At 32.8% G+C, this 16101-nt stretch overlaps 1 protein-coding gene across 1 annotated transcript in view; it reads left to right on the top strand.

The window, feature by feature from the left end:
• Nucleotides 1-9572, top strand: part of LOC143254617 (glycine receptor subunit alpha-2-like) — a 44487-nt gene extending 34915 nt beyond the window's left edge. The window contains exons 5-9 of the mRNA XM_076509768.1: nucleotides 1132-1214; nucleotides 3038-3172; nucleotides 3845-4074; nucleotides 8100-8243; nucleotides 8339-9572. Coding sequence (XP_076365883.1) covers nucleotides 1132-1214; nucleotides 3038-3172; nucleotides 3845-4074; nucleotides 8100-8243; nucleotides 8339-8575 — 829 coding nt within the window. The 3' untranslated portion in view covers nucleotides 8576-9572. The remainder of the gene's footprint in view (nucleotides 1-1131; nucleotides 1215-3037; nucleotides 3173-3844; nucleotides 4075-8099; nucleotides 8244-8338) is intronic.
• The last annotated feature ends 6529 nt before the right edge of the window (nucleotides 9573-16101 follow it).

The following is a 16101-nucleotide window of genomic DNA, read 5'->3' as shown; positions in this document are numbered from 1 at the left end:
TATGATTAGAGAATATATCAGACTGTTCTATGTTTACTAGTTTGTTTTCTTAGATTATTGAGTTGAGTGAGCAGTATATAATGTAAAACGCCAATATAACTTTAGGTTTTACAAAAACAAAACAAATAATAAAAAATAAAACAGTCTCATACCTCTATCTGTGTTATCGACATATTTGTGAGTTGTGATCTAAGATATTGTAGGCCGAGCATGGCCAAGTGATTAGGGTGCTCAACTCATAATCTGAGGGTCGTGAGTTCGAATCCCAAGAAACAAAACATGCCCGCCCTTTTTAGCTGTAGGGGTGTTATGTGACTATCAATCCCACTACTCGTTGGTAAAAAGAGTAGTCCAAGAGTTGGCAGTGGGTGGTGATGACTAGCTGCCTTTTCTCTAGTCTTAAACTCCTAAATTAGGGTCAGCTAGCGCAGATAGCCTTCGAGTAGCTTTGCGCGAAATTCAAAAACAAAGAAACAGTAATGGCTACAATGCTCGTCATAGCATGGCAACGATTACTGTAATTCCGTTTTGTTTGTCGTTGCTATAAGATTTCTTTAAGAAGAATATGTGGAAGAAACCATATTTTCACGAAGAAATTATATTTTCTTGGTTTGTATGTAATAACAAAGACTTATTAATATATAAAAGTAATAGTTCAAAGCTGGTTCTTTTTTTTTTTTTTTAGTTGAGCTAAGATATGATATTTTTCTAATAGAAATTACATTTTATTGAGAACTAGTTTCCATCAACGTAAGTGCTTAGCTAGATTTCTTCGATATGGAATACACATAATATTATAAACAATACAAAGAGTATCCTCTCATAACTAGAAGCAAAACGAGAGTTATATGCAAATATCCTGATCAATAAGGCAAATATAAAATGCGGACTTAGAGAAAAACTTTAATTTTAAAGCAAAATTTTTATGTACGTCTTAATGAGCACAACACGCAACGAAACATTGCATGCCCATTTAAACTTGCAAGATTCATTATAAACCCGTTACAGAGTAATACAGAATATTAAACTACAACAGAAATAAAAAAGGGTGTATTTCGAGAATACAGTTTAAGGCTGTTTTATAAGTGTGTGTACATGCTTGTATATATACAATTTAATTATTTCTTGCAGATTGGCTGCTGTTGTTGGATGTCAAATGGAATTTAGGCACTATCCAGTGGACATTCAAGTGTGTCCCTTCACGCTGCGTAGTTGTACGTACTTCTTTGAGCAGTGATATAAAAAACTGAAATAAAATTGATATTTTGACTTTTTTATTTGCAGTACTTGTTTTTCTACTATCATTAACACTACGTTGTTAAAGCTAAATATCGTATGTTACAGTTAAACCACTTCAAAATAGTTTGATAGCCAAATCTTTATTTTTAAGGGGTTTATTTTAATCTGAATGATAAAGCAAATAGTATCGTAATTAAAGTGTTCTACCCTTCTGTACTGTTATTTCATATTGTACTAACTTCAGATAATTAATTTCCTTTAAATAAGTTTATATGCAAAAACGGCTCGTTTGGGCTGAGAAAACACTTTTACATAGAAGAGCGAACAACGTTTCGACCTTCTTCGGTCATCGTCAGGTTCACAAAGAAAGAGGTAACTGACCGGAAGCTGACCACATGTTTGAAAGGGGTTGTGTAACTGTGTGTCGAAATGTAGAGAGCGGTATTAGATGTTTCAATATATTATTTTATTTATTTTATTTTATTAATATAGGTATAAAGGCGTTCCTTTATATTGGTTTATTTTGGGTTTAAGTTGTTGTATAAGTAAGGCTTCTTTAATTTTGCGTTTGTTTATGTTTGTTTCTTTATTTAGTATTTGAGTGTTTTCTATGGTTATGTTGTGTTTATTTGATTTGCAGTGTTCGAAAACGTGTGAAGGTGACATTCCAGTTAATACCAAATTTATTCAAAAACCAGGCACAAAACTGAGGTTTATACTATGTAAAAACTACACTGACAAACACCACACCAACATTATTTATAAAATACAATGTGATAACTGCCACGACTTCTATATTGGAGAAACAAGTAGAAAAATGGAAACCAGATTCAAAGAACATAAAAAGTCACCTTCACACGTTTTCGAACACTGCAAGTCAAATAAACACAACATAACCATAGAAAACACTCAAATACTAAATAAAGAAACAAACATAAACAAACGCAAAATTAAAGAAGCCTTACTTATACAACAACTTAAACCCAAAATAAACCAATATAAAGGAACGCCTTTATACCTATATTAATAAAATAAAATAAATAAAATTATATATTGAAACATCTAATACCGCTCTCTACATTTCGACACACAGTTACACAACCCCTTTCAAACATGTGGTCAGCTTCCGGTCAGTTACCTCTTTCTTTGTGAACCTGACGATGACCGAAGAAGGTCGAAACGTTGTTCGCTCTTCTATGTAAAAGTGTTTTCTCAGCCCAAACGAGCCGTTTTTGCATATAAATTTCTCAACAAGTGGGTTTCTCGTCATCACTGATTTAAATAAGTTTATTTCACAGTTTCTGGTAAATGTGCAAGCAATATATATAACCAACGATCGTGAAGTTTTATGGGAAACAGTTTCATGATTTTCTTTGCAACAAGAGTACAAATATAATTTCAATACATGATCTTTTAAATATAATCCTATTCTTCTTGTGGAATTTTAAACATTTTTTACGATCTTAGAACTTCATACTAAATAAAATTACAATGAATTGAACTTGTTGCTTGTTGTTGTTAAGTATTTTTAAATAACAGAAAGGACAATTTAAAACAAGGTGGGAAATCTAAGTAATTACACGCTTCAGTAAATTTTCTAGAATAGTTTTATAGAGGATCTCCTCAGCTGGACAGATTACTGTCTGGCATTTATTTTGATGACATAAAGTGTTTAAGAATCATTCGTCCGATATACAAAAACCAGAAAAATACATATATATGTATATTAAACTTCTGTATTCTAAACGCTATGCATGAGTTTCTTTAATATATTCACCTGTGCGTGTATGTTTCTTAGATTCTTATCCCGATAATATTGTTGACTACGAATGGGTCGACGAAGACAAACAACCTGATGTCAACCAAGACCTAAAGCTGTTACAGCATAACTTCTATCTTCGAAAAGGTAGTTCAAAACTCACTACACTCAAAGGTAAGTAAACATAGCGGTTAGTTCATGCATGCCAAAGATAAATGATGCAGAATCATATGGAAGAATGTTGTTTATTATATAATCTTTTAATATTTCAAATACACGTGTATTTCAAACATTGATATCTAAAATAGTCATTAGAAAATTATTTTGCGATATCTTGACTTGAGAACAAAAAATATTTGGGTTAAATAAGTAAATACGACCATAATAAAAGCTTGCATGTTTGTTATTCATAGCAGCATGTACTTAGTAATTACTTTTTAAACTATATTTTATTTTTCCAGTCATTCTCCAATGGTACAGCATTAAGTCATTGGACTTCCAACGCTAAAATACGGTGTTACATTCTACATGGTACACTTACCCTATTGGTGTTTTGCTATGAATAAACAAACAAATGTTTGGAGTCATAAAAAGCTACGTATGAAATCAACCCAAGAATCCTTTAAAAAAACCATAAAATTTTCCATGGTGTATTTAAAAAACATATTGTTTTAATTTTTACATAAGGAATCAAAAATACATATAATTTTCAATCTTTGGACTGTTGTTGTAGCCACATTTTAGTAGTTCTTTTTTTTTGGGGAATGTCTTTTTAAAATCCCGTAATTTTCCACGGGTATGAACTTCTTTAAGAAAGACCTTCTTCTTCATTTATTTTATATTCAGTGACATATTCAACGATTGCAGTTAACTTCACCTTTGAGAGACAAATCGCACACCATGTGGTACAGGTATTTGCCCCCAGCGCACTGATCGTCATGTTGTCATGGTTTTCTTTCTGGATGGGTTTGGACGCTATACCTGGACGAGTTACGTTATGTGTTACAAGCCTCTTGTCTCTTTTCACACAATTTTCAGGAATTCGGAACGACCTTCCTGCAGCCTCGTACATAAATGTAAGTATTTCAGAACAACTTAAATCAATTCGAAAAACTATTCCTTTTAAGCGAATTAAACTTTCTCCCATTTTTTGCATCCAATTACGAATTTGGAACGTACTCTGTAGTTGCTTTTTTCCAAAAACTATTTTCAATCAACCTACAATAATTATTTACTATATGTAATAACAACTTCTTTAAACGTAACATTATGTATTTTTTGTCTTGTAGAATTATTTCATAATCATAAATGTTTGAGTGCTATTTTTATGAATTTCTCTATTTCTTTAGTTTTCCTTCTTAATCCAAACTGTGAATGGAACACTTGCCAGTAAAAATATTCGCTTAATATCAGAAAGCAACAATATCCACACAATAGCTGAACAATATGAACATAAATGTACCATAAAGCTACAACGGTCAACTTCTTAAACATTACTATTGCAAATAATCTGGTTGATGAACTGAAAAAAAAATCTTATATTAATCCTCTTAGTTGCATTTGTTTGATGACTGAATTTCCTGATTGATAACAAATAAACACGATATAGTAAAATGATCAGGTAAGTTCAGGTGGATAAGACACTTGACTCCCAATCTGAGGTCCACGGGTTCGAATCTCCGTCACACCAAACATGCTTACCCTTTCAGCCGTGGGGATGTTATAACGTGATAGTAAGTCCCACTCTTCGTTAGTGAAAGAGTAGACCTAGAATTGACTATGGGTGGTGATGACTAGCTGCCTTCCCTCTAGTCTTACCCTGCTAAATTAGTAACAGCTAGTGCGGATAGTCCTGTTGTAGCTTTGCTCGAAATTCAAAAACAAACTTCTGTTTAAGAAGTATTTATAGGAAAGTGTGAAAGTTGTTGAGAGCAATTATTAGTTTTCTAATTCTCAGCCTTATAAAATGTTTCTAAAACTATTGTACATTTTTGTATATTCATGTATTGAATATTTCTTTTAATACACACCCTACCGTAAGTGTCTTTCATTAATTATTTTATTTTTATGTTTCTTATATACTGACAAGTAGATGCTAGTTCCTGATAAATGTAAGTCACCAGTTGGTAAAGAATTAACCCTCCTTTGTAAAAGTTGATTGTAGATACGCTAACAGTATATTTAATGACATATTTAATTAAATTTTGTTTCAGATAGAGAAAGTTTTGACACTTTTTAGTACATCATTATACGCCTACCTTACGTTTATATGTTCTTCTATCACAAAAAAGTTGCAAAAATTAATATTTTGTGCATCTCCAGTGGCTCAGCAATAACTCTGAAGACTTGTAACCCTAAAAAAACAAAAAATAGTTCCAATACTCGTAATGAGCACATGACAGATAGCCCAATGTGTAACTTTGCGCTTAAGAACAAACAAGCAAATTAGTCGTTTTTGCGAGAGCCCTTATTTAAAATCCTCTAAAATCAAAATTCATCTTCATGTCTCTATATTTGAACAATTTAACTGCACTCGCCACTGCATCAAAAGTAGTAACAGAAACACAGAGAACGTGTCTATTTTTATGTTATGTGTCTATTCGATTATCAGTCAAAAATATTGTAAACAAGACAGATAGAAAGAAATAATCACTCATTTTTGGGAATGCACGAAACAAAAAGGGAACAACTTATTAGTCAAAAACATTGAGACCTTTGAACCAGAATGGAGTTAGATGTATAGAGATAACCACTACTAGACATGAAGTATAAATATATACTGTTTATGAAGAAAATGCATAATCTCTATACCTTGTCTAAATTCCCATTTTTAATGAGTTTGTTTTGTTTGTTTGTTTGTTTTGGAATTTCGCACAAAGCTACTCGAGGGCTATCTGTGCTAGCCGTCCCTAATTTAGCAGTGTAAGACTAGAGGGAAGGCAGCTAGTCATCACCACCCACCGCCAACTCTTGGGCTACTCTTTTACCAACGAATAGTGGGATTGACCGTCACATTATAACGCCCCCACGGCTGGGAGGGCGAGCATGTTTGGCGCGACTCGGGCGCGAACCCGCGACCCTCAGATTTTAATGAGAAAAATCTATTTACTTATTAGTATTACGCCATCACTCATTCAGCTGGGATTCGAAGACTACAGCATACAGTATAATTAATCTTAGCAATCTTCATGACATACATTTATCAAAGTACGTATTTTTGTTCTCTTTGAAACAAAAGATTGAAGTTTCATAAATGTTAACGACATTTTACTCATTATATATGTAGAGTTTTTAAACGCACACATAACTGGAGATACTTTTGTGATTAAGTTTGAAATAGTTTGGTCGTGATTAAGTGAACAACACCTATAAAAGTTTCATATCGTATCAGAGAGAAAACAAAACAAAAAGCCATGGATGGCTATTCGCGCGAAATGTGTTTTACTGAGCTACCAGTTATGGTGTTTTGTACTTTTGAGCGATATGGATCTAAAAAAATAAAAACATATGTTTTTGTTCTCTTTCTTCCATATTTGATACTATTTTTATCATGTCTGGATATTCCGAACTGAAAATGCATATTGGTTACGTACTAAATGAATGTAAGTTGAGAACAAGAATAAAGAAAATATTTGGACATAACCAATGTCAAGCAAAACATAACAAACTATTATGAGTTTATTTCAAAACTCTAACTATCAAGTAGGCTTTTAGAAGAGCTTAAGTTTTAGTTTAAAAAACATCGTTAAAACTGTTTCAATTCAGTTATCATTATTTACATTGTACATCAACACATTATAAATAAACACTAATTTTTATCTGAACTTTAGTGTAAATGGACTTGCGCGTGTTTTTCTCATAGAAAAGCGACATCGGGTTACCTGCTGTGTCCACCGACTGGAATCGAACCCATAATTTTAAGCTTTCTAAATGCGAAGACTTACCGTTTTCTCACCGGGGGACGTTTCATAACTTAATCTTTAAGTAAAAATTATTAAGAGAAAATACTAAACACTGCCGTTAAAATTAGTAAAATATAAAGATACGTTCATATATATGCTAAAATTCCAATATTTTTCAAATATGTTATTCACGTACCATTTAAGATGATTTAAAATCATTTCTCAATGAAGTCAGGACAAGGTATTTTTAAAAAAAGTTAGTTTGTTAGCACAGAGATACACCATGGGGTATCAGTGGTCTGCTCGCCGCTGGTATAGAGACCCTATTTTTTATTATAAGCCCTCGGACTTTCTGCTGAGCCATTCTAGGGGTGGGATTGAAAAGAAATTACAAAAGCTTTAATTAAATTCATAAAAATTAATTAAAACTTATTAAAACTTAGTAACCTTTAATTACATACTGATGAAATAGTTTCTGAGTAAAATACAAAAAATGTGAGGACTGCAGAACATGGTTTAGAGTTCGAGATGTTGGCCTTGAACACACGTCGCACTTTCAGCTGTAGAAGCGAAACAGGAATTGCAACTGATATCGTTATTTGGTGATCCTGCATGGCCATGCGTGTTAAGGCGTGCGACTCGTAATGTGAGAGTCGCGGGCTCGCATCCCCGTCGCACTAAACATGCTCACCTTTTCAGCCGTGGGGGCGTTATAATGTGACGGTCAATCCCACTATTCATTGGTAAAACAGTAGCCCGAGAGTTGGCGATGGGTGGTGTTGACTAGTTTTCTTTCCTCTAGTTTTACAGTGCTATATCAGGGACGGATAGCGCAGATAGCCCTCGAGTAGCTTTGAGCGAAATTCAGAAAAACAAACAAACGCTGTTTGGTTTATAGAGTCGAACAAAGTCATTGTGGTGGGAGATGCTGCTGGATAACCAGTCTATATCAACAAACCAATGAGTTAAAGTGCCATAGTTTTAGGCCGCTTTATTACAAAGAAAAAACGACATTAAATATAAAATAATGAAGTTAAATAAAGATTAAATCCTTACAGCCAATATATCAAACCATTAATAAAAAAACTTTTTACTGCGAGAGCACACTATTAATTCACATTATTAATTCAACATATCTATCTATCTACTCTGTTTTGTAAACGAACTTTGCTGAGCTGTGATGATATTTATTTTTACAGGGAATTGATATATGGATGGCAACATGCATGTTATTTGTTTTTGCAACCTTGATGGAATTCATCATCATAAAATTCTTGGATAAGCAGCGACAGATATATTTCCGAAAACAGGTGAAGAGTACGTTATTTAGAAGCGATGCTCAGGTAAATAGCTTTCTAGATCTAATTCTGTTTTTATTTAATCTGTATTATCTATTTGTATGACTCACTTAACGCTCTCATTTTTGTTATCCGACTAGATGGATTTATCTACGTATGACATAGAAAACGGTTCCATGAGAAATTTTTCTGCATCTTCTCCAATGCCAAAAATGGCTTGGAATGTTGGAGCTGTGTCTCACCGTTGGTTCAAACCTCCTTCTTGGTCACTGGACTGGGTGGTCAAAATAGACCACGCATCACGAGCTATCTTTCCTGTTGCTTTTCTTGTATTCAACACTCTTTATTGGCCGATTCTTTTAACACGACAGTTATAAAAGTAATATCTTAATTGTACTTTCAGATAACTTTTGAAGTTTTAAAAAGTGATTTTGAAACAAGCAGATTCATAATTCTAAAACTGAACATTTTTTTGTACTTAAGATATTTCTTCAAAGCTAACTTAAGTACATTTTTTTCTCCCTACGATGAGAATGATTAAATATAGTATATGTTTCAATGCACCTTAAAATCATGTTTGTATGTATATATATATATATATATATATATGTATACACAGAAAGAGAAAGAGAATAGTACTTCTTCGTAAGGATGAATAATTGATTCCAATAAATACGTTGGTGAGCAAACTTCGTGTATTTCAGTATCTTTTTTTCAGTCGTTGAGCCCTCGAACCTCAGTGGCACAGTGAGATGTCTGTGGACTCACAGTGCTTCAAACTACGTTTCGATACCCGTAGGGGCAGAGAAGAGATAGCTCCTTATGAAGCTTTGTATTTTATTCCGAACAAATAAAACTTTGAACCCTTATATGTATTTTAGCTTCCGAGTTTTCTAATCATTAAACGATCGAACTGGTAATTGCTACCAATTCTTATTTATTAAAATATCTAAGTGAAAGTGTTTTAGTGAGATATTTCATTTAAACTTGATGATATTCAATGCCATAATTTTCCATAACACTTGGCAGCTTGTTAATAATTTTATGCAATTATACTGTGCATGTTTGTGCAAATATTTTAATTGTGACATATTATGTCTATTTGAACAGACTCAAAGAAGTACTATTTCCTTTCTATAACCACATTCGATCAGTATATGGTAATTTTAATAATGCATATTTCCAGTGAATTAGAAAACTACATTACTTAACATTTATGTTTCCCTTTTGACAGTCTTATGAATGGAAAATAACAGTTAACATTTCTATGTCTCCAACGTAGAACTCATGTTTCTGTTGTATGTACTATTGTTTTTTTCACATTCACACTAAATAAGGATGGGTCAGAGTTCGTATGTCACGATCCCTTTACAATTACGTTCAAAATTTGATTAAGTTAATTTATTACCAACGTATATTAATAAAAGTAATGTCAAAATGATGTAATTTACAATATCTTACTTTCACAAAAAATATTTAAATAAATTTTCAATCTTGATTTCTCTGTGTTTGCGACTTGTCCATTTAAGTTCCTAACTAAATCATGAACACTTATGGGGGTTGCTCGTGGTAATCAGAGCAGAGATAACCCATTGTGTAGCTTAACTACAAACAAATAAGCTCAGAAAAAGCATCGTAACTTTACGTATAAATCTTTAGTAAAAATACTTTATAGAAACATATGATATTTTGTGTAGTATAGACTCGTAATGTTTACTATAAGCTACTAATTTCGTGAGGATACTATATGTACATTCAGAGTTATATTTTATAATTTTTAACGTTGATCAAAAAAGATAAAGTCCTCATATGTAGTGTTCTTGCTATAAATCAAACATTTTTTTAATTTCATAAAGTTAATCGAATGTTGTTTTTTTCAGTAAGGCATTTGTATAGCTAAATCTTACCTTTCTTATTTGTATTTTTTTAAAGATTCGTTTACTTCTTTTTTGTTTGTGTTCTTCTTTATAATAATTATTTATTCATTGGCTGAAACTTCTTTTATTGTTTATATTTTAGTATTCGGCTGGTGAGATGTTCATGGTAATCGTAAATTCTAAATATTCTTTTCAGATATATTTGATCTTTCCACGTTTTAATCGTCCGAAAGCTTATTTCTAAGTTTTTCATTCTTTCAATTCTAAATATTGGGTCTTAGCTTTCTATTCTTAAGAAATAATCAAAAACGGAATTTTCTCTTGGCTTCACCTTTCACTGGTAACTTTAATGAAAGGATCGTGAGGCATAGATATATGTAAGTGTGCCAGCGAAGTTCCCTCTCTTACTTACAAAATTTTGTAACTTTCTTCTCAGTTTTGGATTTTGCTTTGAATCCTGGAAGAATTCTGTTATTTTACTCTTTCTAACATTTAACTATCTCTTACAACAACTATTGGTTGTTATTGTTAAATCATTTTTTTTACTCATGTTCTTATTAAAATATTCTCACACTTAACTTCCGAGCTCTTTTTGTGTACCCAAACTCAGTTTCATCCACTGCTAAAGATTGTGAACTATATTCTAAGACTATCAGACCCTAGTGCCAATAATTTTAACACCAACAGTCGTTCGCGTTTGCAACTTTTTAAATTTTCGAACGAGCTGTTCATTTTATGTGGCACGGTGAAATTTAACGACACTACTTGCCAACATTCGAATTACTACCTCAATTTTATGAGACAGAGGTGCAACTACTTCTCTTGAAAGACTTAAAGACTGTCTCTAGATCCTTTTTATTTTAGTTCCTCAAGACTCCATTTTATGACTTCTAATGTACATCTTTTATGTTTGATATACCTCAGTTGACATATCTTGTTCAATTATACTGTTGCGCCAATGATACTACTCTTATGGGTACCTGTAACGCTGTGTTTACTCCCATCACCTTTAAAGCCACAAAAACAAGAGCAATTCTCTTTGGTGATAGAAATAGAAAGTTTTGTCCATGTCACAGCACATTGTTACTTTATGTCAACATCAAGAATATACCCAGTCAGCTCTCCAGCACAGTTAAATATCTAGGTGCTATTTTCGATAAACATCTCACTTTCCAAACCCAAATGGCGGGTTTAAATTATAGACGTCTCAACCTGTTAATATGCTTAACAGGAACTTCCTGAAGTTTATAAAAAGTCCTTTCTTAATCCAAATATAATTATATATGTACTTTGCTCGAGCCTGTATCACATATAATTAAACTGCGTGAATTTTTGCTTCTCGTACCTTTTGTACTCTTCTTATGGTTTTGGTATGACATTACTATGGATAGCTTTCAACTTCACCTTTTGTAGTCCTACGAAGGAGCTGTATGATAAAATCGTTTTTCCTCCTACATTATAAAAACTTCATACCACTTGCGTTAAACGATGTTTTCTCTCCAAAAATGTAATATTTTATGAATGTCAGAATGTTCATCCTTCAAGAAAAGCCCACCTCCTTAGTGGCATGGTGGTATGTTTTGATACCCGTGGTTGGTGAGGATAATAACAAACAACAACAGCTTTGAAAAACTCTCGCTGCCAGCTGTCCATCTTTAAATTTGTATGTTATGCTGTTTCCAGTCAATTAATTTAGTCATCTGATTATTGCAGATTTCAAGTCGAGTGGGCCCGGCATGGCCAGGTGAGTTAAGACGTTCAATTCATAATCTGAGGGTCATGTTTTCGAATCCCCGTCGCACCAAACATGTTCGACCTTTCAGTCGTGCGGACGTTATAATGTGACGGTCAATCCGACAATTCGTTGGTAAAAGAGTAACCCAAGAGTTGGCAGTGGGTGATGATGACAAGTTGTCTTCCCTCTAGTCTTGCACTATTAAATTAGGGACGGCTAGCGCAGATAGCCCTTTTGTAGCTTTGCGCGAAATTCCAAAACAAACAAAGATTCAAGTCGAGTTCCCTAATCGCCTGGTCATACCAGACTTTTAACAGCAGCCAGTTTCATTTCCCGGATTTTTTTCGTATAAATTCATACGGGTTCTCAAATTTTTTCGTTGCATTGCATAGTTGGTCTCACAAACTAAGCATATCAACATATAAATAAAATTTTTGGATAACGGACAAAATAGCGAAGTGTATTAAATAGTTATATATATTTTTAAACATTTAATTCCTGAAGTAATATCTAAGTTGTTATAACGAATAAACTGACATTTATCATCAATGCAACACTCTTTTACCATTTGCTTGTTTAATATCACTTACAACTGCTCGAGATCTATTTACACACACTGTTCTTAATTTTGAGGAGATAGAGATAGACTAAACAAAGGACAGGTAATTACCAACAGCCATAGCAAACTCTTGGGCCACTTTCCACAAAGAAAAAATAGGATTGACTATGCATTTTAACGTACCCCTCGACTTAAATAGAGAGCATGCACAGCGGTGACTTTCGATGGGTCGATTAAACAATTGCTAGTCAAGCGTTCTAACCATTAGACCATGCCAAACTATTTTAATTCCTTACCAATATTTTTATTATTGACAGTAAAACATTTTAAAATATTTTTAAGAGACATTATGCAATAGCATGGTATGTACAAAAGGTAATGAGAGTAATTGAAATAATAAACAAAATTACAATGTACTGATGGTTACATTAAATCGGTAATAAAAGAGGGTTATTTTGTTTAAATTAAAAAAGACAAATTTATGTTAATAAATCCAAACTTCTGCCGTTTTATTGATATATTAAATTGATCAATTATATAATGAAAAATAAAAATACATTTTTTGTATAAATATATACGTCCCCAGTGGCACAACAGTATGTCTACGGACTTACAACGATACAAAAGAGGGCTAAGATACTCGTGCTGGGCAGAGCACATATAGCCCATTATGTAACTTTATGCTTAATTTAAAACAACAACAATATATACATACATGGTGGTCCATAATTATCTTTCCTGTTAAGTAACAAAAGAAATACGTCTATACAGTTTTAACATTTTGTAACCAAATAGCCTAAATGAAATAAATTTTATTTACATGTCAGTATACTTCAACTTAGTAGCTCTCAACACGTCTAACAGATACTCTATTTCAGTTTATGTTCACTGCAACATGTCCACGGTTACAGTGCACATAGCATCTGTTATCTTAGTCTTCAGCTCAGTAACGTTTCCTATAGGTGTGCGATACACAATTTTCTTAACATACCTCCTAAAGAAAGAAGTCTAGTGGAGTGATGTCTGACGAACGTGCCCAGCCCGAAAAATTAATCTCATGGAGCCTTTTATCGCAAAGTCTCAGTTTTACTGGCTAACACCATTCAGTGGAGTGAAAATCAATAAAAAAACTGTTTCAGTTTGACTACAAGACTTTGAAAAATGCATAGTTGTATCTCTTTAGTAATTTAATTATTGAATTTTAGGAAAGATAATTTTGCCTGCGTTAATTTATCAAATAAAATCTGACGATCGAATTTTTATAAGAATTATAATAAATATTATTCCATCATAAAGGGCACTTGGTGTTTCAGCAACAAGTCTGAGGACTTATAATGTTAAAATCGGGTTTCGATACCCGTGATAAGAAAAGCACACGTAGCCCAATGTGTAACTTTATTTTTAACAATAAACATAGAAATCCATCGTGATCAATATAACTTTTGAAAAATTACAGTATCAAGAAAGCTGTATATTTAATGTTATATTACTACTCTTAATATATAAAGGATTAAGTACCTATTATTCGATACTTTTCAGATCGTCTAAGAAGTAAATAACTGATACTTTGCTACAAATCATTCGTTGTAAATTACATGAAAATTTTTTTGTATAAGATCAGTAACATATGTTATTAGAAGAAAGTGAGGTTATTTAGCGTTGTTTGCATAGAGGAGGACATCCAAGAACACAGTTGTACTCACACACAGGTCGAATTTATACAATAATTGTATAACATTCAGCTTAAATCTACAATCCGCAGCTAAGAAAAATAAAATATACGTAGAAAGGTACAGATTTTAACTTTTCTTATGCCTATAGTAAGGCATCGACCTTCTACACAAAAGCTATATTTAAATTTCTAGTTTCACTCAACCAAGATGTGAATTGCTCTTGTGATAGAACTCTAACCTTCGGAATTGGAAAGTGTGGTTGTGGCATCATACGGATGCCACAAAGTATTCTTTGCACTTTAAACTTTGGATACGTTATAAGAGTAGGTGTCAAAGGGTATGTTAAAATAATAATTATTAATCCCTTAGAAAGTTGCTCGGATGCAACTTGATGGATTTCCTCTGTTCAGTAGCTCAAAATTAGCAAAGGCAACAAATAGGCTTATTAGCTTTACCACAAATACAAAAGTAGAAATATAAATCCAATCTACCACAGTTCCAAGATTAAGATTCTACTGATATATAACGGCTGACTCTCACAATAATGGAACCCTTCCCCCCAAAAGAGTTGTTTTAGGCCGTACATCTAAAACCCAGGGAAATTAAAGTACTGATAAAAGAGTAGTTTAAAGAGTTGGCGGTTGGTGGCGATAACTGGCTGCCTTTCCTCTAGTCTTACACTAGTAAATTAGGGAAGGCTAGCACAGATAGCCCTCATGTAACTCTACGTGAAATTAAAAAAAACAAACCAAACAAACTTTTCTTTTAGCAAAGCTACATCGAGGTATTTCCTGTGTTCATCGTAAGGAAACGATCCTCTTAGTTTAGTGCTGTAAATCAGAAAACTTAACACTGTCCCAACGGACAAACATTCTCTTACTACACTTTAACTTTTCGGTTAATTTTAATAGACACATACATATATATATATATATATACATTAAATTTTGCAGTTTTAATTTCCCACCTTTCATTTAAAATCATGTCGTGAAGAACTAACGTAGATCTCGTAACTTAATAACAGTAATTGTATTATTCTGTAAGGCTATAATCATTTGTTAAATTTGATAATTTGCTATTTTATAATGAGTTTGACAATTTTTGATGACGAGAAACCAACTTGAAATAAAAATGTTTCTCAAAACGGCGGGTATGAGTATTAACACTTGTTGATAAGGAGAGAACAACGTTTCGACCTTCCTAGGTCATCTTCAGGTTAAGAAGGAAAGGGTTTGAAAGTGACCGTTGCCGAACACACGTCTTAGGGACGAGAGTATAAATGGGTACGCGTTGCAGGTGGATGTTAGGTTATTAATTAGTATAGGTATAAAGGTGTTCCTTTATATTGGTTTAATTTCGGTTTCAGTTTATGTGTAAGTAGGGATTCTTTAATTTTGCGTTTGTTTATACTTGTTTCCCTACTTAATATCTGGGTGTTTTCTATGGATTATACATTCCATGGGACTTAGCACATGAAACAAAACAAAACCTCAACAAATTAAGAAACCAAATAAACACAAAACTATGTTCACCCAATAAAATTAACGATGAAATCAACAAAATAAAACAACACTTTATCAACATCAAGAAATTTCCTGAAAAAACCATGGAAAAAATTATACACACACAGCTAGACCAACAACAAACAAACAACAATAAATCCCAAGATACAACAAACTTCAAACAAAGCCTTATACTGCTGTATACCATATGTTCCCGACATCAGCGACAAAATAACCAACATTTGGAAAAAAACTTATAATAAAACACAACATTCCAGTAAACACCAGATTTATTCAAAAATCAGGTACAAAACTATGTAAAAACTACACTGACAAACACAACACCAACATAATTTATAAAATGCAATGTAACAACTGCCGCGACATCTATACTGGAGAAACAAGCAGAAAAATTGAAAATAGATTCAAAAAACACAAAAAACACCTTCACACGTTTTTGAACACTGCAAACCAAATAAACACAACATAACCATAGCAAACACCCAGATAATAAATAAGTAGGGAAACAAATATAAACAAACGCAAAATCAAAGAAG

The sequence above is a fragment of the Tachypleus tridentatus genome, chromosome 6 (assembly GCF_004210375.1).
Source record: "Tachypleus tridentatus isolate NWPU-2018 chromosome 6, ASM421037v1, whole genome shotgun sequence".
Classification (NCBI taxonomy): domain Eukaryota; kingdom Metazoa; phylum Arthropoda; class Merostomata; order Xiphosura; family Limulidae; genus Tachypleus; species Tachypleus tridentatus.
This window is presented reverse-complemented; position numbering and strand designations above follow the sequence as displayed.